This window comes from Hemitrygon akajei, chromosome 4, assembly GCF_048418815.1.
Source record: "Hemitrygon akajei chromosome 4, sHemAka1.3, whole genome shotgun sequence".
Taxonomy (NCBI): domain Eukaryota; kingdom Metazoa; phylum Chordata; class Chondrichthyes; order Myliobatiformes; family Dasyatidae; genus Hemitrygon; species Hemitrygon akajei.
In genome coordinates, this window is record NC_133127.1 from 125345493 (window position 1) to 125370160 (window position 24668).

The 24668-nt window shown below is 39.6% G+C and overlaps 1 protein-coding gene across 5 annotated transcripts in view; it reads left to right on the forward strand.

Annotated features, from left to right (window-relative positions):
- Positions 1-24668, forward strand: part of tdrd3 (tudor domain containing 3) — an 86460-nt gene that overhangs the window by 22590 nt on the left and 39202 nt on the right. For all 5 annotated transcript variants that reach the window (XR_012098683.1, XM_073043218.1, XM_073043217.1 and 2 more), the window contains 6 exons: positions 4760-4825; positions 13645-13805; positions 17102-17243; positions 17892-17963; positions 18552-18698; positions 23220-23366. Coding sequence is in view for 4 of the 5 variants with exons in the window: in XM_073043218.1 (XP_072899319.1) it covers positions 4760-4825; positions 13645-13805; positions 17102-17243; positions 17892-17963; positions 18552-18698; positions 23220-23366 (735 nt within the window). In the remaining variant the exon portion in view is untranslated. The remainder of the gene's footprint in view (positions 1-4759; positions 4826-13644; positions 13806-17101; positions 17244-17891; positions 17964-18551; positions 18699-23219; positions 23367-24668) is intronic.

The following is a 24668-nucleotide window of genomic DNA, read 5'->3' on the forward strand; positions in this document are numbered from 1 at the left end:
TGGTGCCTTGGGGAAGAGGTGCTGGCTGTCCACTCTATTCCTATTAATATTTTGTATACCTCTGTCATATCTCCCCTCATCCTTCTTCTCTCCAGAGAGTAAAGCCCCAGCTCCCTTAATCTCTGATCATAATGCATACACTCAAAACCAGGCAGCATCCTGGTAAATCTCCTCTGTACCCTTTCCAATGCTTCCACATTCTTCCTATAGTGAGGTGACCAGAACTGGACACAGCACTCCAAGTGTGGCCTAACCAGAGTTTATAGAGCTGTATCATTACCCCGTGACTCTTAAACTCTATCCCTCGACTTATGAAAGCTAACTCTCCATAAACTTGCTTAACTACCCTATCTACCTGTGAGGCAACTTTCAGGGATCTGTGGACATGTACCCCCAGATCACTCTGCTCCTCCACACTACCAAGTATCCTGCCATTTACTTTGTACTCTGCCTTGGAGTTTGTCCTTCCAAAGTGTACCACTTCACACTTCTCCGGGTTGAACTCCATCTGCCACTTCTCAGCCCACTTCTGCATCCTATCAATGTCTCTCTGCAATCTTTGACAATCCTCAACACGATCCACAACACCACCAACCCTTGTGTTGTCTGCAAATTTGCCAACCCACTCTTCTACCCCACATCCAGGTCGTTAATAAAAGTCACGCAAAGTAGGGGTCCCAGAACAGATCCTTGTGGGACACCACTAGTCACAACCCTCCAATCCGAATGTACTCCCTCCACCACGACCCTCTGCTTTTTGCAGCCAAACATCCCAGGATCCCATGCCTTCTGACTTTCTGAATAAGCCTACCGTGTGGAACCTTGTCAAATGCCTTACTAAAATCCATATAGATCACATCCACTGCACTGCCCTCATCTATATGCCTGGTCAACCTCCTCAAAGATCTCTAACAGGCTTGTTAGACACGATCTGCCCTTCACAAAGCCATGCCCTGTCCCTGATCAGACCATGATTCTCTAAATGCCCATAGATCCTATCTCTAAAAATCTTTTCCAGCAGCTTTCCCACCACAGACGTAAGGCTCACTGGTCTATAATTACCCGGACTATCCCTACTACCATTTTTGAACAAGCGGACAATATTCGCCTCCCTCTAATTTTCCGGTACCATTCCCATGGACAACGAGGACATAAAGATCCTAGCCAGAGGTTCAGCAATCTCTTCCCTTGCCTCGTGGAGCAGCCTGGGGAATATTCCATCAGACCCTGGGGACTTATCCGTCCTAATGTATTTTAACAACTCCAACACTTCCTTTCCCTTAATATTAACATGCTCCAGAACTTCGACCTCACTCATGTTGTCATCACTGTCATCAAGTTCCCTCTGATTGGTGAATACTGAAGAGAAGTATTCATTGAGGGCATCGCTCACTTCCACAAACTCCAGGCACATCTTCCCATCTTTATCTCTAATTGGTCCTACTTTCACTCCTGTCATCCTTTTGTTCTTCACATAATTGAAGAATACCTTGGGGTTTTCCTTTACCCTACTTGCCAAGGCCTTCTCATGCTTCCTTCTTGCTCTCCTCAGCCCCTTCTTAAGCTCCTTTCTTGCTACCCTATATTCCTCATCTGATCCTTGCTTCCTAAACATGTATGCTGCCTTCTTCCACCTGACTAGATTTCCCACCTCACTTGTCACCCATTGTTCCTTCACCCTACCCATTCTTTATCTTCCTCACCTGAACAAATTTATCCCTAACATCCTGCAAGAGATCCCTAAACACCAAACACATGTCCATTGTACATGTCCCTACAAAAGCATCATCCCAATTCACAGCCGCAAGTTCTAGTCTTATAGCCTCATAATTTGCCCTTCCCCAATTAAAAATTTTCCTGTCCTCTCTGACTGTATCCTTTTCCATGATAATGCTAAAGGCCAGGGAGCGGTGGTCACTGTCCCCCAGATGCTCACCCACTGAGAGATCTATGACCTGACATCTCTTCATACACAGCAGAAATTCTGTCTCCAATATCTTACCACTATGTGTTCCCCGGCAGCTAAATTTTCATTATTTTCCCAGTTCCTTCCAAGGCAAATACCTTTTCTGACATATCCAGATATCCTTTAAGCAGACCCCAAATGCCTTCAGAGAATGTTGACTGTACCCAACTTCCCCCTGTGATTGAATCCCTGTGACTACAGTGTTCCCCTTCCATTCCTCCCTATTTCAACCAGATTCCTCATCCATGGTGTCTAGATTCTTTGTCCATTCTCTCTGCAGTTATTTTCTGTAGCTTTTCAAGAGCAGAACCCCAGACCTGAATTGTTAATTCTCTTTCCACAGATGCTGCCTGGCCTGCTGAGTGTTTTCAGCATTTTATTTTTATTTCTGATTCCCAGCATCTGTAGTCTTGATGAGTTTCATTTACTGTATTTACATGAGTAAATCATCTGGCTCCTTGAGCGTGCTCTGTCCATTTAATAAGATCATGAGTGATCTGGCTGTAGGCTCAGTACCACCTACCTGCCTTTTCCCCATAATTCCCCTGTGATGCAAAAATCTGTGTCTTAACTATATTTAGTGAAGTATCCTCTACTGCTTTCCTGGGCAGAGAATTTCACACTCACTACTGTATGGAAAAGGTAGTTTCTTATCTCCATCCTAGATCTATACCCCCAAATCTTGAAGCAGTGTCCCCTAGTTTTAGTTGTACTCACATTCTATATTATCTATTTCATGTTTCTTTGAATTCCTCCCTCATTCTTCTTAATTCTTGTGAATTTAGTCCCAGGTGACTTGATCTCTCCTTGGAGGCCAACCCCCTTCATCTCCGGAATCAACTTGGTAAATCTCCTCAGTATTGTGTCCAAAGCCAATATATATTTTTTCAAGTAAGGAGACCAGAACTGCATGCAGGTGCATCTTCACCAGTACCCAATCTGTCTGCAGGATAATGCTCCACTCTTAAATTCAATCCCTCTAGCACTGAAAGCTAAAATTTCATTTGCTGCCTTGATAATCTGTTATAACTGCAAACCAACTTTTTGTGATTTATCCACAAGCACTCCAAATCCCTCTGCACAACAGCATGCTGTAATCTTTCACCATTTAAAGTTAATGTGATCTATTTTTCCCTAAAGTCATTTCATTTCAAGAGGACTAAAACATAAAAGAAAGGTTGTAATGCTGAGGCTTTATAAGGCACTGTTCAGACAACACTTGGAGTATTGTGAACTGTTTTGTGCCCCTTATCTAAGAAAGGATGTGCTGATATTGTAGAGGGTCCAGAGTAGGTTCATGAGAATGATCCCAGAAATGAAAAGGTTCCTTGAAAACAGAGATGAGGAGAAATTTCTTTAGGCAAAGTCTGGTGTACTATGGAGGTTAGGTTATTGGCTATATTTAAGAGGATGTTGATTGGTTCTTCATCAGTAAGTGTGTGAACGGTTATGGGCAGAAGGTAGACGGTGGATGGAAGGGATTAAAAATCAGCTATGATGTAATGGTGGAATAGACTCTGGGCTGAATGGCCTTTTTCTCTTCCTGTGTCTTATGGTCTTATCCTTGTGATAGTGGGCGGATGGGTTAAATGAAATTGTGTGGAAAATGGAGGAGATGTGGGTGAGTGCAGCATCGATGGTGATGGAAGAGAAACCCCTGTTCTTTGGCGAAAAAAAGAGGACATCTCAGATGTTCAATGGAAAGCCCCATCCTGACAACAGATTACTCTCAGTTAACTTGACTATTGCTCTTCCCAACTCGTTACTTGTTCAAAAGCAATTCCCTTCTTTCACTTCTATTTCTGCCACATCTTCACACTTGCAAATACCTTAATATTTAAAAAAAAAATGAAAACTTATCAGAAGATTGGAATACCTGCATTTAACAATCTTAATTAACTTCAGGAACCTCTTTTGAAAACAGTGAATTTCAGTTGATCAGGACCAGTACATTTAGGCTCAATAAAGCGGCTGGCACAATAGCTGAAGTTTCATGGAAATAGTTAGAAAAAAGGAACTACTGAAAAAATAGGTAGAAAAAAGGAACTACTGCTTAATTGAGTAAAAAATGTATTTAAATGAAATACTGAACAAAATAGAACACTACCAATACCTTTACAGTTCTATAAAACTGTTAGTTCCTAGTAGTTATCAGTGGAGGAATTTGTCTGTTTTTTTTTTAGACTGGTAATGAACAAAATTTGTGCAGATAATGGACTGCCTTCAAACAATGCTTTGGACAATTGCCTGTAACATTTAAGATGATTGTCGATACTTTTGTAATTCCGAACTTATTAAGGTAGTGAAATGATTTCATTTTCGCTCCTAGCCATTTCTGGTATATCCAAGCCTGAAGTGAGCAAAACCGTTCTGAATTGTCTTTCTGCTTATTTCTCGCTAACTAACTACATTTATTATGACTGGTTTTTGAACATAAACACACGCAACTGACAATTTAAAAACTGACCGCCCTAAGCACAGTGCAGTGCCTAACAGCTGCACAAGTGCACGCAATTGATTCCAGTTCGAAAATGTTCAGCAACAGACCCCTGTCTCAATTAAGCTAGTGTCCCAAGTAATTGAAGGGAATCCTGGCTATTTTCTCAACTTAGCTTTTGTTCTTTAAAATTTGTCCCAAATAAATGGCTGCCGAGATTAACCGATGGCCCAGTTAACCAGAATCCACTATACTTGGTAGGACATGTTGTGCTATATTATTCAGTGTTACATACATTCAAAAGTACCAATCGTTTCTATGTAGTGGTTTGAACTTCTTTTCATATTTGTCCTCAGAGTGATCTAAGAACGATTGGGAAAAAGTTTCTTCCAAATGAAATCAATAGTGGACGAATGGAACAGGTAAGATTTAGAGCAAAATATTTAATTAGTTGGTTTATCAGTGTGTGGCTTGTCTCATCTTTATGGGAAACTTGAGTTATTTGTTGCAAAATGTTACCCTTTGTGAACTGTTACCTTGATATCTCTGCAGTGGTCACTCTGGTAACTTTTCCAACAAATGTCAAGATGTTTGGTTACTTCTGACTTTTTGGTAATTGATTATACGTCTTAATATTGAATGGGGTGTCGGTGGCTTAAATTGTTCATGTAAAAATAATGTAGCCTCCAGCACATTATATTGTACAAATTGACTGAAGATTATTGAAGAGTTAAATAGACATAGTTCTGGATTACATAAAAAGAAAAGCTGCTATGTCGCTCAATGCCTACCATTTTAACCATTGCATAAGTCAGTACCAAAGGTTTTCTTGGAATTTAGCAAGTTATAGCTCTAATTGTTTTTTATAGTTGCAAATAAACTCATGGTCTAAGATGAGTTTTAATTGTTTCTGCCTTTGTGAAAACAAAGATATTTTTAAACCTGTTATATTTGGACGTTCAAGTATCAGAGCAAAACAAAAGCACAAATAAACAATTTGACCTCTTTTGCTTCCTTTGCCATTCAGTAAGAATAACTTTTCTTCTTTAATTTTCCTACATTTGCATGAGCAAAGTTTTTATAATGATATAAAATGGAAAAAGATGGCTAATGTGAACTTGGGTGCCTTGGAAAACAAAGTGAAGATTAATATTGGGTAGTGTGGAAATGGCTGGGGCCTCAAGCTACTATTTTGTGTCCTCTTTGCAGTGGAGGACATGTCTGGTATGCCAAAGAGAGGTTATGGTTGAGATGGGAGGTGAGGATCATTAAAAAGATAGTGATGCGCAAAATAGTGGTCCTAGTAGGGATAGGTAAGTTGGAAAGTTGATTCCACAGTTAAATAAGTCTGAAGGTCAGGTACGTAGACTCATGATTCGGGGGAATAGATTTAAGATGGTGATGTGGAGAAGCCTCTGCCCAGAGTGTAGCAAATCTATGGAATTGTCTGCTCAGTGAGGCAGTAGAGGTTACCTCAGTTAAATATATTTAAGGCACAGTTAGTTAGATTTTTGTATAACAGGGTAATTAAGGGTTAGGTGCTGAGTCCATGGCCAGATCAGCCATGATGTTGTTGAATGGCAGACCAGACTTGCAGAGCCAGATAGCTTTCTCCTGTTTTTATTTCTTATGTTCTTATTAACCTTCTGTCCCTTGATTCCCAATATGTCCAACGATCCACAGATCTCTAACTTGCTGCTCATTACACCAGCTGGTGTTTAGGGCAGCAATAAAAGTTCTCCATCTGTCTGTCCTGAGCTGCTCAGATGTAAAAGGATTCTTTGTTGCTGTTTCTGTAACAATTTTGTTTGACCAGTCAGTTGTTAGTCCTGAGCTGAACCCCAGAACCTGGAGGACTGGTGACCACTTCGTCTGGCCTCCACCCTTTGGCGCTTTGTAGGGTTACCCATGCTCATCAGGTCAAAGCATAATACCCTGAATTTAGCCAGCATAGCTATCTGGGTCGTTGAGGCATGCAATCCTCCAAACTGCGGCAAGGGTGTGGATCTCTTGGAGGGCCAACTTGATTAGGTTTGGTTATTGAGCTTGCACAGCCATCTTGAATCCAGGGAATTCCCTTTATTCATTTTTCTGCATGAAGATATTTGTTTTCAACCTTTTCTAGACAGTGATCTCTGGTTTTAGACAGCCTAGCTCAGAAATATCAGCTGTGTATCTTTTCAGTGAAATTACCTCCTTAACTCTGAATATGATTGCTGTTTGCTCTGACTCTCCACATTATGAACCCACCATGCCAGGAATCAGATGGGTAAACTTCTCTACACTCCTGCACTTAAGAGTATCCTTTAGATAGGGAGACCAGTCCTATATACAGGATTATAGAGAGCTGTATGCAGTAGGAGCAATACATTTCTGTTATTCAAATATTTCCTCTGCCGAGTGCTCATTTAATTTCCGTGATTTGTTCAAAGGACACAAGTTCCTTTGAACACCAATATCTTTCAACCTCCTCTTTCCTTTGGTGTTGAGATGAGCAGCAACTTATGACTGCTGAAAGCGGTAGGTGCTGTTGCAGAATCATCATCGTTTGAAGTTGTCACAAATGAGATTGGTTTACCCTTTAATGGGTTTCAGTTGGAATAAAAAGTGTTAATGCTTTCTCGCTGTAAGCTTTTTTATTTAAAGCTTCTAGATCCATTTGTAATATGTGCACAGTTGTATGAGTACTAGCTCTGTGTGATCTTTGAAGGTGAAAGTGAGCTGGTTAAGTGACGTATGGAGAAACGTGGACAAACTGAACTCATGGTGAAATTCTGCTCACATCCATTTATCTGAATGCTCATTGCTTTTGCCAAGGTCTTTGCATTTAATTTATCATGCATTGTGGCAGTTGTAGCATTACAGTGCAATTGAATTAAATCTTGTCAGTAAAACAAAAACTTACTTGATTTTGCTTTTGTATATGCGCGTATATATTTGAGAGTAACTGAACGCAATGAGAGCAGAGTTGGAAAAGAATTTAGGCTCCTGAGATTTAGAGGCCTGGTTTAATGTGGTTTACTTTTAAACAGCAATGTACATGAGCTTTGTTAATGTTTTGTCTCATCATTTTTTCCTTTGAAATAAAGCACTCTTCAAAACTTTTGTTTATTGGTTCCCATATTTTTTTTCAAGAAAATTGCAGTCATATTCAGTCATCTGACCACACTTCAGAATTGGAAGGTATAGCAATTTAGAGCAAGTATTTATTTAAAATCTATATCCCAGTACTCTTCTATCAGTAGGGAAAGCAGCTTTTATGATGAAAGAAACTTGTACAGTATAAAAGGCAACACGAGTGAATCTGCAGATGCTGGAAATAAATAAAAACACAAAATGCTGGCAGAACTCAGCAGGCCAGACAGCATCTATGGGAGGAGGTACTACCTCCTCCCATAGATGCTGTCTGGCCTGCTGAGTTCTGCCAGCATTTTGTGTTTTTATTTTGTACAGTATAAAACTTGTGATCTTACCACCAGAGGGTGCTAAAGTATGCAGTTTGTGTGCGCACTGAACCAGACAAAGTGCTATCAACTGTGAATATCCCATTTCAAAGTCTTGCAGTACACCAAGATTGTAGTACACAGGTTGGAATGTTTTGCAAGTTTGGTATGTTTTTGTTTGAATTCAAGCCTCATTCAGCTTATGTTTGAAACAAAGCTATTCAGCATTAGACTCGATAATGCATTTGTAGATTACATCCTTCTCCCTCATGGCCGTGAACGTGGAGGAAAGTAATGCAAAATCAAACTAGGCCATTTATTGTTACATTTAAAGCAAATGAAACAAATTAAAGCAATCTTCCTGCAACTAGCCTGTCTGATCCCTTTAGAAACATATAAAATTCTGAAGGGATTGGACAGGCTAGATGCAGGAAGATTGTTCCCAATGTTGGGGAAGTCCAGAACGAGGGGTCATAGTTTAAGGATAAAGGGGAAGCCTTTTAGGACTGAGATGAGGAGAAACTTATTCACACAGAGAGTGGTGAATCTGTGGAATTCTCTGCCACAGGAAACAGTTGAGGCCAGTTCATTGGCTATATTTAAGAGGGAGTTAGATATGGCTAACTTGTGGCTAAAGGGATCGGGGGTATGGAGAGAAGGCAGGTACGGTGTTCTGAGTTGGATGATCAGCTATGAACACACTGAATGGCGGTGCAGGCTCGAAGGGCCGAAGGGCCTACTCCTGTACCTATTTTGTATGTTTCTGTGTTTAAATCATGCACTGAGATTCAGACAGGTAAATGAGGCTTTCAGTCTTGTGTACAAATTTTCAAAGAATGCAGTTGTGTATGTAAATATAACTACACACCAGTAATTCGTAATATAGCATGGGAAACGTGTTCTTTGGCCCACCCCATCAGTTATGACAAGCACCCATCTGTACTTGTCATATTTACTAGCACTTGGTCCTTAGCATTATTTGAGAGTGTTCCAGCTGTCTGATTGTGTGGTGTGTTCTCTTTGTGTTGAGACTGATTTTCTTTGGTTTTGCTGGGACACATTCATAAGGGAAGTTTTTTTAGGGCAGTCCATATTGCTGACAGAGCTCAGTGTAGTTTTGGGCATTGGGAGAACTTTGTTTATAAAAGCTGATTAGACTGAGAGCATTGTGACAGTAGCATCTGGAGCGGAAAGGATAATGTGTTCTCATGTGGGGTAATTAGAGTGGGAGAGATTGCTTTTTCTGATGGACAGTTAAATGATGGTGGAAGTAGAATTGTGAATGGTGGGGAGTGGGCATAACTGACATCTGTGAGGGGGAAGAAACCTTAAATGGATGGAAGTGCAGCAAGTTTGTGTAATTTAAGTCAAACAGGCCAGAGTGCCCATGTTGATATAATGGTAAATTTAATGGGAAGCAACATGTGGATTGAATTGCATTTGTTTGATTTTATTAAATATCGTTAATGGTTATTGCAGCATCCTGTTTAAAGAAATGAATTTCCAGTATTTATGTTTTAAACTGATTTTGCTGTTTAACCACTGTAGTATTACTTGTGTTATTTTGTTTTTTTAGGAGTAAGAGTGAAATTCAATTGTAGAACGTTGAATTCTGAATGGAATGCTTTCCTCCTCTACACTATTTGATTAATTGGACATCACTTAATGCTAGTTAGTTATTTGAACAGAATATTCTCCATTAAATGTTGGTTGCATAATGCCTGTCGACATGCACTGTGTTTGAGAGTGAAAGCTGAAATGTACATAAGCAGGAGAAATTAGGAAGGGTGTAATTCCATACAATAATATGGGAAATTTTAACATGAGATCTTGTAGATGCTGGAAATCCAGGGCAACACACAAAATGCCCAGATGTACAAATTCACCCCATCTTCCTGCTGCCTTAACAGGGATAGTTTCTGTTGTCTTTGCCTATCACCCCATGAGCCTCCACATTCAACACATCATTCTCCACAACATCTGCCATCTTCAACAGGACTTTCCCACCAAACACATCTTTACTCCCCCTTCCCCTGATTTCCGCAGGGATTGTTCCCTCCGTGATTCTCTTGTCCACCCGTCCCTCCTCACTAATCTCCCTCCTGGCACTTATCCCTCTAGTGGCAGAAGTGCTACACCTGCCCATTCACCCCCTCCTTCACCTCCATTCAAGGCCCCTAACAGTCCTTCCAGGTAAGTTAACACTTACCCTGCCAATCTGCTATGGTTGTCTAATGTATTTGGTACTCCTGATGCAGCAGTCTCTGCTTTGGTGAAAACCAGTGTAGATTGGGGAACCGCTTTGTCGAGCACCTTGGCTCCATCTGCAAAAAGCTGAATTTCCCAGTGGCCAACCATTTCAATTCCTATCTCAAATCTGACATGTTGATCTGGGGGCTCCTCTTCTGTCACAATGAGGCCACTCAGATTTGAGGACAACACCTCATATCCCTTCCAGGTGGATTCCAACCTGATGGCATGAACATCGATCTTTCCAACTTCTGGTATTTCTTTCCCCTTCTCTGTCTTTCCTTTTCATTTTGTTACTTTGGTCTCTCACCCCTTTTCACCTCCCCCTGGTGCCACTCCCCTGCTCCTTTCTGCCATGATCCACTTTCCTCTCTCATCGGATTCTCTCTCCAGACTTTTGCCTCTTGCACTTGTCTCCTTCCAGCTTCTTGCTTCATTCTGCCCACCCCACCCCTCACCTGGCTTCAATCAGTCACCTCTCTCCCCCCCCCCCCCAACCACCACCTTTATTCTAGCTTCTTCCCCCTTCCTTTCCAGTCCTTGTGAAGGGTCTCAGCCTAAAACACTGACTTTATTTATTTTTAGAGATACTACCATTCCTCCACGATTTTGTGTGTGTGAACAAGTTGAATTTTTCCATCAGCTGCAGCTATGGTTGAATCTGATCCATTGTATTGTCTGCTTAGCTTCATATTTATGTATTTTAGAACCATTTTTCTATTATCTCCCTGCTTTTAATGTTTCTTATTGTAATAGCAGGCAGCTTGTTCTTTTGTCTTCAGTTCAGTAAAGTAGGTTTCCATTAATGTATGATTAAAAGTATATCTCTTTTCATCATTCTTCATTCCTTTTGGTTTTATAATGCACTTGAAATGGTCAGCTATATTGAGGAAATACAAAATATTTCTTTTAATAGTTTTAATGAACTGAAAACACTGCATTAATGGAAAATCAAAAATATTGCAAATATGGAAATGTGAAGTAAAAACAAAATGCTGAAACATATTCAGCAGAGTTATAGTAACATCTGTGGCGATATAATAAATGAAAGTTAGGAAATAAACGTGTAAAGTTTTAAAAGGTGGAGACCAGTAAATTTCATTTTTAGTTCAGCGTGAATAACATTGTATCACAACACTTGTGTGTTGTTTGAATTTCCAGCATCTGCAGATTTCCTCGTGTTTGCACTTGTCCTTTAATGTTTTCTAGATATTTTTATGCTGTGAAATTCACAATTTAAAAAAAAAACTTCATTTATCCTGGCTTCTTGGAATAAATGATACTGTTCTGTACGCCAGTGCAGTTTTTAAACAGAAAATTTTAATAATCATTCAAATTGTAGAATATTTGTTTTTCACTGAAAAATATTGAATATACACATTGATGATGCGAAATTGTACATGGCTTAACTGTTATATTCTGTGAATTTGTGATTTTAAAAATTTTTGGCAAGCAGATTGTTTATTTGGTAGATGTGAATTATCTTTATGAAATGCCATTTTAATCATCAGTCGACAGACTGAAGCTGAAAAGAAGGAACTGAAGAATTTCAAGGGTTAAAAGTTAAGACATCGCTATCTCTTGTGCATGTATGCCAAACCTCTGAAGAATTAGCTCCAAGTACTATGGATGCATTAGTTATCTTACAGGATGCAGATTTTTGGGGCACTCCAGCAGATTTGAAAGGTAGTGAATCTATTCTGATTTTTTTTTAAAGTTCCTATGAATAGCCAGCAGAAGGATTTGTCACTAGAGTATGACAGTCTTTCTGCACTTTGTGTTGTGCAGCTTTCTCAGTTTGATTGACCACAACCATGACAGACAATACCTCTTGTCTGTGCACTGCTCCACGGTAGACCCATGGACAGTTCCGGTTTTTGCCAGAAACAACTTGTGAACTTTGCAATGTGCTCATCAGTGGAATGATCTATAAATCTGGATGGCCGTGAGAAGGGTAGTAAGATCAGTATACCAGAAATAGAAGTAATACTCTTCAGCTGTTGTTTGTACTGGAGCTGTCTGAACAGAATGCTTTGGACAAATGGAGTACCTCAGTCCTTGTTGGCTCTCAACACCCCTCTCTAACGGGATCAGTCCGTTCCTGTTGGCAGCAACTTCAGAAGCTCTATCACGCTGAGCACTGGTGCACTGTACGGCTGTGTGCTCAGCCCACTGCTGTCTCACAATTGCATTGCCAAATCTATCTCAAACTGCTTCAGGTTCGTTGATGATACAACAGTGGTTGGCTTCATCAGCAACGATGATGAGTTGGCATACTGAGAGGAGGTAGAAATGCTAGTCAAGTAATGTGAAAGCAACTTGAGTCTCAACGTGAGCAAGACAAAATGGATGATTTTGGACTTCAGGAAGGTGCAGGTTGAGCACTCTATTGCCCATCAGTGGCTGGGCCGTGGAGAGAGTGAAGAGCACAAAGTTCTTTGGTGTGCACAAAACGGATGCTCTAACCTGGACTCTCAGCTCTTCATTAGTCAAGAAGGCACAGTGGCATCTACACTTAGGAGATTAAGGCATGTAAGGCTCCCAAAAAAATGAGTAGATTTAAAAGGTGACTTTTAAATTTTTTTCCACTCATCTTTTGTTCTCTAGTCCTGCTGAAGGGTCTCAGCCCAAAACGTCGACTGTACTCTTTTCCATAAATGCTGTCTGCCCTGCTGAGTTCCTCCATTTTGTGTGTGTTGCAAGTTTCATTTGAAATTATCACTTGTTCTTCAGAATTGAAGGGAGTAGGGAACAGGGTCTACTTGTGCTTAAAGCAAATAGTTGCTATTCCAGAAATCAATCTTGTGAATTTTGCTGTAGTCCTTTGACCAAAAATATATTCTGTAGTTTTGGAGTTCAGACCTGTAGGCAAAATTCCACCAGACACCTCAGTAATTGGAACATGATACCTCTACTCACTGTTGTTTACATTCTGCTTACTGTACCTGCAAAATTGACTTTCAGTATGTTGTGAATGAGATACCTAAGCCTCTTTCAATTTTAGTCATTTTGTTGGGGGGACGGTAAGGAACTACTGATTTTTTTTTCATCCTAATGGGCAGTCTTGCATTTTTCTGCATTACATCAAATCTGACGCATTCTTGCCCATTTTCTTAATTGACCATGTTCCCATGAAACGTCTGCATCTTCAGAACAATCGACATTACTACACAACTTTGAATGATCAGTAATCTTGAGTATGTTTTACTCTTCTCTTTTCCAAATCATGGGTAGAAATTGTGAACTTGGTCCCCAACATCATTTCCTGTAACAACCAGCGGCACTTCTCCAATTTCCACCACAATATTTTGTGCTTCAATATTATTTAATTATCCTGTTGAATAACAATTTGTTGAAGGTTTTCTCTTTGTTTTCTAAGAAATGTTTTGTATTTGTTTTTCTCTTGGCCTTGAGTTATCAGTGCCAGTGTGTAATGTAGAATGTTTAAGCTGCTATTCAAGTTAGTATTTCTAGTTTAGAAAGTAAAAAGCTTCTGTGTTCAAATTTCTGTTCTCTAATTTTAATCCTAATTCTTTTATAACAATTAGCTTGAAGGCCCATGTGTCTTACAAATCCAAAAGATCCGGAATATCTCTGCGCCAAAAGATCATGAGGAGTCTCAAGCTGCACCAAGAATGTTGCGTATACAGTTGACAGATGGACATGTCAATTGCATAGGCATAGAGTTCAGTAATCTATCAAAAATAAGGTAAGTACTTTATATAATATCTATTTATTGAGTTGAAAACACCATGGAACAGGCGATTCAGCCCACTGAGTCTCTGTCGATCATCAAGCATTCGTTCCTCATTATGGTCAAAGTTGACCTGCTTTTTAAGTTAGCAATTGACTGAATAAATGGTTGTTGTCAGGTATTTTAGATGAGTAATTTGAGGGCTTGAGCTTGGTATCTCTGTTTTGGTTAAAACTGGATATTAGAGCTTTAGAGGGAATCATGTGCATGATTGGAATCTGGAACACAAACTGAAAGATGGTGAGGCAGAGGCTTGCAATATTTAAGAATTCAAATAACTATGTGCCAAGGTATACAACACTATGGATCAGATGCTGTTATGAATTAGTATAGAAAGGTACTTGCTGGTAAGCATGTGGTTGGATGAAGGGCTTGTTTCTGTGCTATTTGACTTTGATGGATTAGAGATGACACTAGATTTGGAGAAGGCCATATACAAGTTAATTTGGGAGAGGCAATAAAATATTACTATTTAAGGAATTGAGTTGGGCGGGGTTGAGGGGAGGGAGGTGGCTATAATGCTTCTATTACACAGAGCAATGGAAAGACTGCAACACATACAACAAGCTGGAGGAACTCAGCAGGTCGGGCAGCATCCGTGGAAACGAACAGTCAGCGTTTCGGGCTGAGACCCTGACGAAGTGTCTCGGCCTGAAATGTTGACTGTTTGTTTCCACGGATGCTGCCTGACTTACTGAGTTCCTCCAGCTTGTTGTACGTGTTGCTTTGACCCCAGCATCTGTAGTGTGCTTTGTGTAATGGAAAGACTGCATTTGGACTAGTGTTTTTTTTTAAAAGAAGGAAGTAAATGCATGAGCAGCAGCTCGAGAGAATTTATTATGCATATCCCCAGAATGAGTGAATTAGAAAGAGCATGGGAATAGTCCAGTAAGTCAGTATAGACCCTCAAATATCCTTTTACAGTAATCATACCTTAATTCATGTTTTAAATTTTCCTCTAACTCTAGTGCATGTTCCAAAAATCACCACATTCACTTGCACATTAATAGCAATTTGGAACTGCCAATCAAACATTATGAGAAAAGGTTGGACAGGCCTGTCCTGTATCTACTGAAATTGAGAAGAGCAATAGACTTGATTACAATGTGTAAAATCCTGTTGGGTCTTGATAAGGTTGATGTGGGGAGGATATTTTCTCTTGTGGGAGAATTTAGAAGTAGGGGGTCAGTGTTTAAAAATAGTGTGGCACCTATTTCAGACAGAAGTAGAATTTTTTTTTTTGCAGGGGCCATTTGGAACACATTTCTTTGAAGAGCAATGGAAGTAAAATCTTTCAGATCTTTCAGATTTTACTTCACTGGAGTTCGATTCTCGATAAGCAAGGGAGTTGAAGATTACCCCAGCATAAGTGGGAAAGTAGAGCAGATGTTACAATCAAATTACAATACTTAAAATGCCTGCTTTTAACCTTGTTATTGTACCAAAATATCTGCTTGAAAGAGATGTCCACCCAGACAGAACAGAAGATAGCAGTTTCTGGTACATGTAGCATGAGGTGCTGATGGAGGCCATTGGATTCTGGGTGTCTAGCAATACTATGGAGTAGTGGTTGCTTGTCTGCAGTGCACTGTTTGCCATGCCAGTCTGCATGAATCTCAACTCACAGCTGTGCCGCTGGCCAAGATTAGCCCTTGCATGCAGCCACTGTAATTTGCCTGGATCGCTTACTTCCCACCAGGCAATATGGTGATAAGATTCCTTTGACTTCCATTGATGCGGGAGCACCAGTGAAGGGCTGAACCCTCAGACAGATTATTTGTGGTATAGCACACAGCTGCCATAAGGGTGAAGGTTCACATCGTATCATGTAGGAATGCTGACAGTTCTGCGTCTTGATAACAAACCCTCTTAGCACTGATTACATTTGGGCTTTTTGTTTCTGTGAACATAACCAAGTATTCTTAATGTTCAGGTTATGTACATTTAGTGGTATATTTGATAATTTGGGATAACTATTTAACTGTTTAAAAAAAAATGGAAAACATAAATGTCATGTGGAGGAGATTAAAGCAAGTTCAAATTACATCTAGAATCTTTTTTCCCACATGCACACTTTATTTGCTATAGATTGAATAGACTTTTTGTCATCAAGACAGAAAATGCTAGTGATGTGCATTGGATCAGGCAGCAACTCTCGAGGGGATGAAAAAGTTTGTTTCAGCTAATGACTTTTGATCCAAATTCCTTTTCTTAACCATATGAAGAGCAAGAGAGGACTTGTTTCTCTTCCATTACATGAGGACACGCACAGTAAGCTGGCACTGATAGTGATACTTCATTGTCAGAAGAAATTATCTTGCCACCTTCATGTTCAGATTGTTTTCATTGTCTCCGTGCAAATAACTAATGTAGTTAAAATTTGAATTTTATTTAATCCATCTGATTGCAGGATTGTCACTGAATTGGAGTTGGAAATGTATTTTCAATATTACTAAGTTCAGTCAAGAATAAAATGAGAGTTGTCAGAGGGTATTGTAAACATTTTGTGAATAAAACTTGACATTGAAGGGTAATAAACTTGGATAATCTCCAAATTTGTAAGTAAAGTGTGGTGTGGTAGCTCTGAATCATGAGATTACAAAATTGTTCTGAGAACTTTAGATATAACTAGATTAAAAGTGTGTATAATCCTTGCACTTTGTGAGCTGCATTGGCTGGCTAGCTTATGGGTTAAGTTCTTTACAATTTTAATTGTTGGATTGCTGCTGCTGATACAAGTAGTTTCTCAGAGTCTGAAGTGTTGAGAAAGCAGAGTATTGCATGATGGCTGCCAACTATTAGATGTCATTAGTGATGGAGTTGTACTGTGAAAATCCCCTTACTATTTGTTCTTGGTTGTTCTAATTGGGATAGGTACATTTTCTTGAAATTTCGCTGTACACCTTTCTTTTAGGAAAGACATTCATTTTATCTTTTGTTACTATCGTGATGTTTTGTCAATATATGTTGTTTGTATTGACTGCATTGTAGTATGCCCACATTGATTTTAAATTTGTTTCTATTACTCACTGGCACTGCATATATTGCAATACTTCTAATTATATGCTTAAGATTACGTGCAAACTAGTAAAAATGGAAGTAAGAAACACTGCTAATGATGACATAATAAAAAGCACTTTCCTGCTATTAATATGTTAACATTATGGAGCCAATTATTGAAATGCTAGTTAAAATTTTAAAACCAAATCTGATTTCTTGTCTAATATTATTGCTAAATTGTTTCCTGGTAGCCTCAATACCCCACCTGGAACAAAAGTAAGACTATTTGGAACTATTAAAATGAGAAATGGATTTCTGTTGTTGCACGACACGAACGTTCTTGTACTTGGTGGTGACGTCGATCAGCTGATTGAAAAATGGAAACTGCAAAGGGTGAAGTAACATTAACGTTTCTACTTTCAACAATTCTTAGTTTCTGTGCCAAAAAAAAAGTTAAAAATGGGACCAATAATTTAATGAAATTGTACATTGTCAATGAAGATTTAAGTTGTTCAGTTTTGTCATTTTTTTTCCTCTGAGGAATAATTTATCAACTGGTAAATTGAAAGTAATACATGCCAATAAAACTGTAGCTGTTGTAGAATAAGTGTTGCACTTTTATTTAGAACAGTCACGTTTTATTTGCTGAAGAATTAACAAAGTAACATTTGAGTAAAAATCTACTGGATCCTAGTTTGTGCCATGATTCTCACATGGATCTTGTCTTTCTCAACATTAAGCTGAAGGAGTTAATTGCAACTGTCAGTAGTTTATCACACTAAAATGTAAAAGCATTCTCTCTTGCCGTTTATACACAAATCAATTAAAATAGTCTTTCAATGCTTCAGCATTTTAAACTGCAAGTTAACAAGCTGTAACTTTGCGTTCAGTTTTATATTTAGAAATATTTTAATTCTCTGTTCAGTCGTCCATTTTTTGCCTCTTAAATTTTGGATTTAATTTGTCAAAAGAAAATTAGCTATAACTTTGTTTTCATTATTTATTTGTAAAGCAACAATAATCTCTTTTTTTTCCACCTAGAGTTTAGCAAAATACAATAGAAGTAATATTGGAGCTGAAGGCGGACCGCCTCCTTTTGTCCCATTTGGACAGGTATGACTAAATTATTTTTCAGTTGATCATTTTTGAAAGCGAAGTCCTCGCATTTATATAGTATCTTGTAAGTAAAACTGTTCTGCATAATGAATTTCGGCAGATATATAATTTTGTGTTTAGCAAATTCTGGTCAATTTGTTTTATTAGAGATGGTTGTTGAGTTGGTGGTTACCTGTGACAAATAGTCTTTTGACTTGTTTGCTTCTAACAACTACTTTACAAAGTCTGACTTTTTGAGGTGAAACAATGCTCTAGTTGTACTTGAAACTCAAATTTGTTGCTCATGTAGGTTGCTAAATGTTAACTGATAAAAAGATCAAATATAAATAACTCGCATTTCAGTGCATCTGCAAATACTACATGACCCCAAGCTTTTGATTGCTGCTCCCCGTCATTATGTGAGGATAACATGGAAACGTGACATTTTGTATCCCATTTTCAATAGTCGTCTGTTTGAAGCGTTCGTTCAGAAGTGGGTCTGATCGACTCATTATTTGTTTTATTTTGAACAATTGATGGTATTAATTTTATATTAGTAAGTAGTCTGTTGATTAAGATGTAATCTTGCATTGTATCTTTTTACAGAAATGCATGTCTCGTGATCAAGTTGATAGCAGAGATCTTGATAAAAGGAAAACTCTGCAAGTTGCTAGTACAAATAAAACTGTGGGTGGCGATGAATTTGAAAAGCAAAGGACTGCTGCTATTGCAGAAATTAGCAAGAATAAAGAGGTACTATGTAAAACTCTTGATAGATAATATTCTATGGCTGGTTAAAATATTTATAATTTCAGGTGGAAGGGTTTCTAAAATTTTAAAGATGCCTTTTCAGATTCCCTGTTCCTCTCACAAGCAAGCTTAGCTTTGTTGAGAGGCTACCTGAGAAGGTATCTAAAATAGAGCATTAGGGTATAAATTGAAGATCACAGCACTGATTTTGGGGAGTTGAACTTGATTTTGCGCAGATTGAAATTGCTCTGGAGAGGTATTGAGATGTCCTCCTCATGGTTTTTCAGCATACCCATTCACTTTCCTCGCCAGTCAAATGGTATGTAGTCCAATTTGGTTGTGTATGCGGAGTTCTTCACAGCCTATTTTATTCCTTGACCTGTTTGAGATTTTACATCCAGACTTTCTAGTTGTTTTCCAGCATTTTTCACTTATCCCATCTCTTTCTGTAGCCAGTAGGTTGCTGATCTGGTCTTGCTTTTGACCCCACTTGTCTACACCAGAGTTTTGCTGATCTACGTTCGTGGTCCTCTGTGGACAAGTACTTTGGTTTCTATCTCCTCTTCCTCTTCCTCACTGCCACAGTTATTGGAAACAAAGATGGATAAACCAGACAGTTGTTTTGATTATCTGTTGGTTCCTTGAATACTAAATAGTGATTTTGTTTGTGGCTGTATCTGGTTATTATGATTAAATCTACTTGAGTCATTGTTGATGCCCACAGTATTGCAGCCTCTGTTTGTAAATTTCAGCACCATATCAGCTTCTTTTGACCCGGTGATAGGAAATGAGTGAAGAAGGAAAGCAGAAGAGAATATGGAGAGGTTGATAGCACTGAAACAGATGAATGTGGTAAGAGGAGGTCAAGAATGATGTACTGGATGCCTTGTGATGACTTGATGGAAGCCAGGGCGAGAAAAAGGTACAAGTAGAGGAATGATGGAATGAAGGCAGAATTACTGATAAACATGGGTGCAGTTGGGAGAGATGTTGATATTTGCTAATATGTACTGATACCTTGCAGTGGATCAGGAGCTGAAAGTTGTTTGGGGCTCAAACCAGAGTTTTGAAGGCTGTCTATTTAGTATTTCTATTCTAGCCAGTGTGTCCAGTCATGTTAAACTAGTTATGAACAATTTCCACCCTGCCCTCAAATTTACCTGGTCTATTTCTGACAGCTGCATCCCCTTTCTCAATCTCTTTGTCTCTATTTCTGGAGACAGCTTATTTAATGATGTTCATTATAAACCCACAGGTGCTCACAGCTACCTGGACTATACCTCTACCCACTCTGTTACTTGTCAAAACACCATCCTCTTCTCTCAACTCCTCCATGTGCTCTCAGAATGAGGTTTTTCATTCCAGAACGAAGGAGATGTCCTCCGTTTTCAAAGAAGGGGGCTTCCCTTCCTCCACCATTAACACTGCCCTCAACTGCATCTCTTCCATTTCACATCCTCCCGCCACCCTACCAGGGATAGGGTTCCTCTTGTCCTCATCTTACCCCCTCCACCAGCCTCTGCATCCAGTACATAATTCTCTGGAACTTTCACCACCTGCAGCAGGATCTCACCACCAAGTACATCTTTCCCTGTTTCCCTCAACCCCCCTTTCTGCAGGGATCATTGTGACTTCCTTGTCAATTAATTCCTCCCCACCCCCCAACTGATCTCCGTCCTGGCACTTGTCCTTGCAAGCAGAATAAGTGCCACACCTGCCCCTACACCACCTCCCTCACTATCGTTCAGGGCCCCAAGTAGTCCTTAAAGGCGAGGTGACACTTCACCTGTGAGTCTGCAGGGGTCATACACTGTGTCCAGTGCTCCCGGTGTGGCCTCTTGTATAACAATGAGACCTGATGTAGATTGGGAGACCACTTCGCCGAGCAGGATCTTCCAGTGGCCATCCATTTTAATTTCAGTTCCATTCCATTTCAACATGTCAGTTCATGGCCGTCTCCACTGTCGTAATGCAACCACACTCAGGTTGGAGGAACAACACCTTGTATTCCGTCTGGGTAGCCTCCAACCTGATGGCATGAATATTAATTTTTCAAACTTCAGGTAATGCCACCACCCCCCCCCCCCACCCCTTAACCATTTCCCATTCCGTGTTTCCCCCTCTCAACTTGTCTCTTTGCCTGCCCATTGCTTCCTGTGGTGCTCCTCCCTCCCTTTTCCTTCTTCAATGGCCTTCTGTCTTTTCCTATTAGATTCCCCCTCTTCTTCAGCCCCAAATCTCTTTCACCAATCAACTTCCCAGCTCTTTACTTCATCCCTCCCCCTCCAGGTTTCATCTGTCACCTTATGTTTCTCACTCCCCTCCTCCCACCTTTTAAATCTACTCCTCACCTTTTTTCCCAGTCCTGCTGAAGGGTCTCGGCCCGAAATGTCAGCTGTACTGTTTTCCATAGATGTTGTCTGCTTCCTCCAGCATTTTGTGTATGTTGCTTGGATTTCTACCATGTGCAGATTTTCCCTTGTCTATGAACACTTTCTTTTCCCCCAACTGAAAGAGCCAGATTTGCAATTAATACCAGTTTCAAGGATCATTCAAGAAAAGTACACTTTTAAACGGTACAAAAGCTGAACAATGAGATATTCCTTGTCTCTTGATCCAATGCTACCTCATTGTTTTATTCTATCATTCTCACATCATGGCCTTTTGCATAATACTGAAATCAGAATTCTGGCAGCATCTATATCAGTAACTTTGCATAAGAATTGATGAAAGTTCAAAGCTGAACAACACTGCTGGAGTAATTTAACATATCAAGTAGTATCTGTGGTGGGGTAGGATTGTTATTATTTCAGGTCATGGCCATGACATCAGGATTGAGTTTAGAAAGGGAGGAAGGCCAGTGGAATGAGTAAAGTGGAGGGGTGAGGTGGGCTGATAGGTGATAGAAGGATTAGAAAAGGTGAGTAATGGTGGGTGGTATGAGAGAGGAAGGGTGGGATAGAGCTGGACAACAGTGACAAGTAGATAGATATAACAGACAAGATGGAGTCGAGCTGGAAGGTGAAGGCACTGATACAAAGGCTAAAACTAGAAGTTGAGATGCATGAAAGGTTATAATGGGAATCATTAAGGGAGAGTTGATGGATGGAACCAGATTTGGGGGAGAGGGTGGGGTGGAAAGGAATATGGTGGATGAAATGTATAGGTAGAAGGTGGAGGGGTGTGGAAGTGGGTGATGGCTGTTTGGAACAGGAGTTTGGGAAAATGAACAAAAAAGGCAAAGTTGTTTTGGAGTTGGGGTGAGGATGGGCTGCACAGGAGGTAAATTGAGAATGGAAAATGCAATGATCTGAACATGGATTGTGGACAACACAGGCTCAAAATAAGAGGTTTAATTTGCATTTGGCTTCACCTTGGCAGTGGAAAAGGCTGAGGATAGAGGTGTAAGTGTGGGAATGGGAAGAGGAAGAGGAATTGAAATGGCATCGAACAGGGAGCTCAGGACATCCACTGCAAACAGCACAGGTGTTCTACAAATCACTTGTTTTTTCTATTCTTGGTCTTGCCAATATAGAGGATGCCACATGTGCAAGTTCATCAGTGCAAAATACTGACTTTTTCTCTCTCCACAAAAACTTTTTTTTTTATATTTCAGATGTCCAATATGTACTTTTCAACATCTCCATCGTTCCTTATGTATATCTAAGTTGCTTTCCCTTTTGGTTATTATTAGGAATAGTTCAGTCATAACGAAAAACCCTTGAGGTAGAAGCAAATTCTAAAGGCAACAACCTAAGTTATTCTGGGTAAAAAATACTGGAGAAAAAAAAAAGCAGCTTCGTGTGCTTTTTGTTTTAGTAAGATTTTAGTTTACATTTCTTGAGGGCAAAATTTCCAACTCCAGTAGATCAGAAAGCTGGATGAATTTCCCTGTGATCCACCTTGTAACCAGCATACATTGCAGTGTCTGTTTGACTTTTGAATATTGCAACTTCACACCAAGCAAGTAAAATTGGGAAAGAGCTTTTTACTGAGAATGTATTTCAAAGAATCCGGTAACCCATTGTCCTTGTGCCTGTTTTGTTGAAATCATTCTTTAAAAATACTATTGTGATAGCACCAGACCTGGTCCTCCAATGCATTCAGCAGTAGAAATAGAACTCCTTTGGAATGGGGTTTGCTGGTGGCAGTGGGGCAAAAGCATGAGTTCTGCTTGTCATATTGTGACTTTGTATTCTAGAAGTGGTCTTTGGAGTTTTGGAACCCATCATTGAAATAAAAATATTTTAGTAAATTACACTCAGCAAATTAGGTAGTTTCAATTGTTTCAGAAATACTTGATTGAGATTCACTTAATTTGAGCATGGAACACCTTTGAGACCATCTTTTTGATCTCTTTATTGCTTCATTTTACCGGTTGAAATTATGCAGCATAGAACTAATGGTCAAAATTTCAAGTGGCATTTTAAAGATTTTGCACTTAAGAACTTTCTCAAATCTACATTGGAGTATGGTCAAGAGAAGAGGACTTTTGCAAACTAATTCTCTTGTGTTGTAATCAAGGCAAAGACATTTGGTGGTGGGAGCAATGCCCGGAGCAATTTAAACTCAAGTGGTGTTGGTAACAGAAGCAAGGATACCTTTCAGAAGAACAGAGAGGAAAGAAGTCAAAGAGTGGATGGGAAACCTGAAGGAGTATATCGAGAATTGGTAAGGCTTCAGGTTTCATTTTTTTCATGTAAAAGTTTTACAAAATTTTAGTTTTTGTTTTAAGCATTAATTGTTTGCCTCCTAAAATATTTTTGCATGCCTCTAAAGAGGTGGGATTTCAACAAATTATGAAATCACTTTTTTGAACTTGGTACTACCCTGTTCTGTTGGCTGAAGACCGATACCAAACTCCATGCTAGAAAATTGTGAAATTGTTTGTCCTGAATGAAGTGTATCTCTGAACGAGGGAACTATTTAGGTTTCAATTTACTGTCAGAAACGTATACAATATACATCCTGAAATTCTTTTTCTTCACAAACATCCACAAAAACAGAGGAGTGCCCCAAAGAATGAATGACAGTTATATGTTGGAACCACAAAGCCTCACCCCAGCTTCCCCTTCCACGCACAAGGAGCAGCAAGACAATGACCCTCCCTCCCCCCACCGGCAAGAAAGCATCGGTGCCCCCATCAAGCACTCAAGCATCAATAAAGACACAGACTTTCAGTACCCCAAAGATACTCATTTGCTCAGTAACTCGACATATCACAGACTCGCGCTTTCTCCCTAATAAGGGAAAAAGAGATGTCCCTGTTTCCCAGTGAGCGGGGAGATGTAACAAAGTGATTTATGATGTTAAAAGTCTGTTGCATCACTTTTTCCAAGCTCTGTGCCCAGAGAGTCGGCTTCAGAAAGGCTCAGGTCTCTGGACACACTGCCCACAGCAGCTAACCCGCTACTCCCGAAGTTCTGTGTTCTCCTGCGATGCCTCAGTCAGGGGCACTGGCCTAGAATCAACCAGTCTCCAGATCCGCAAAAATCTGGCACCCTGAATGTGTGCTAGCCTTCCAGGCTAGACTTTAAGTACATTCTGAAACGGTCTAGCAAATCCTGTGACTAAAGGCCAATTGCCATTGGGCATTTAATGGTCTGGACAGTGAAGCTGCAATCTGTGAATAAATGAAAAGAAGTATATATTTACATTAATGGATGGTAAGCTGGAGAAGTGTGCCCAATTTTTAATTCAGCCCATTAAATGATTTTGGAGAAGAAATAGAAATGCTAAGTTATGAAATGTTTGGTTTAAAAAAAATGGATTCAGTAATGTTTTGGAGAAGGAGTTATTATATTCCTAGTTAATAGAAGATCTGTGACAGTGATAATCCTAACTGTCTTGTAGGTCACATAACAATTCGAAACTGTGAGTAATATTGAAACAGAAGAACTATCTGGTATTGATTCAGGGAATGAGCCTTGATTGCTCATACAAAATCTTTATCCTTCTCACTGATATCTTTTA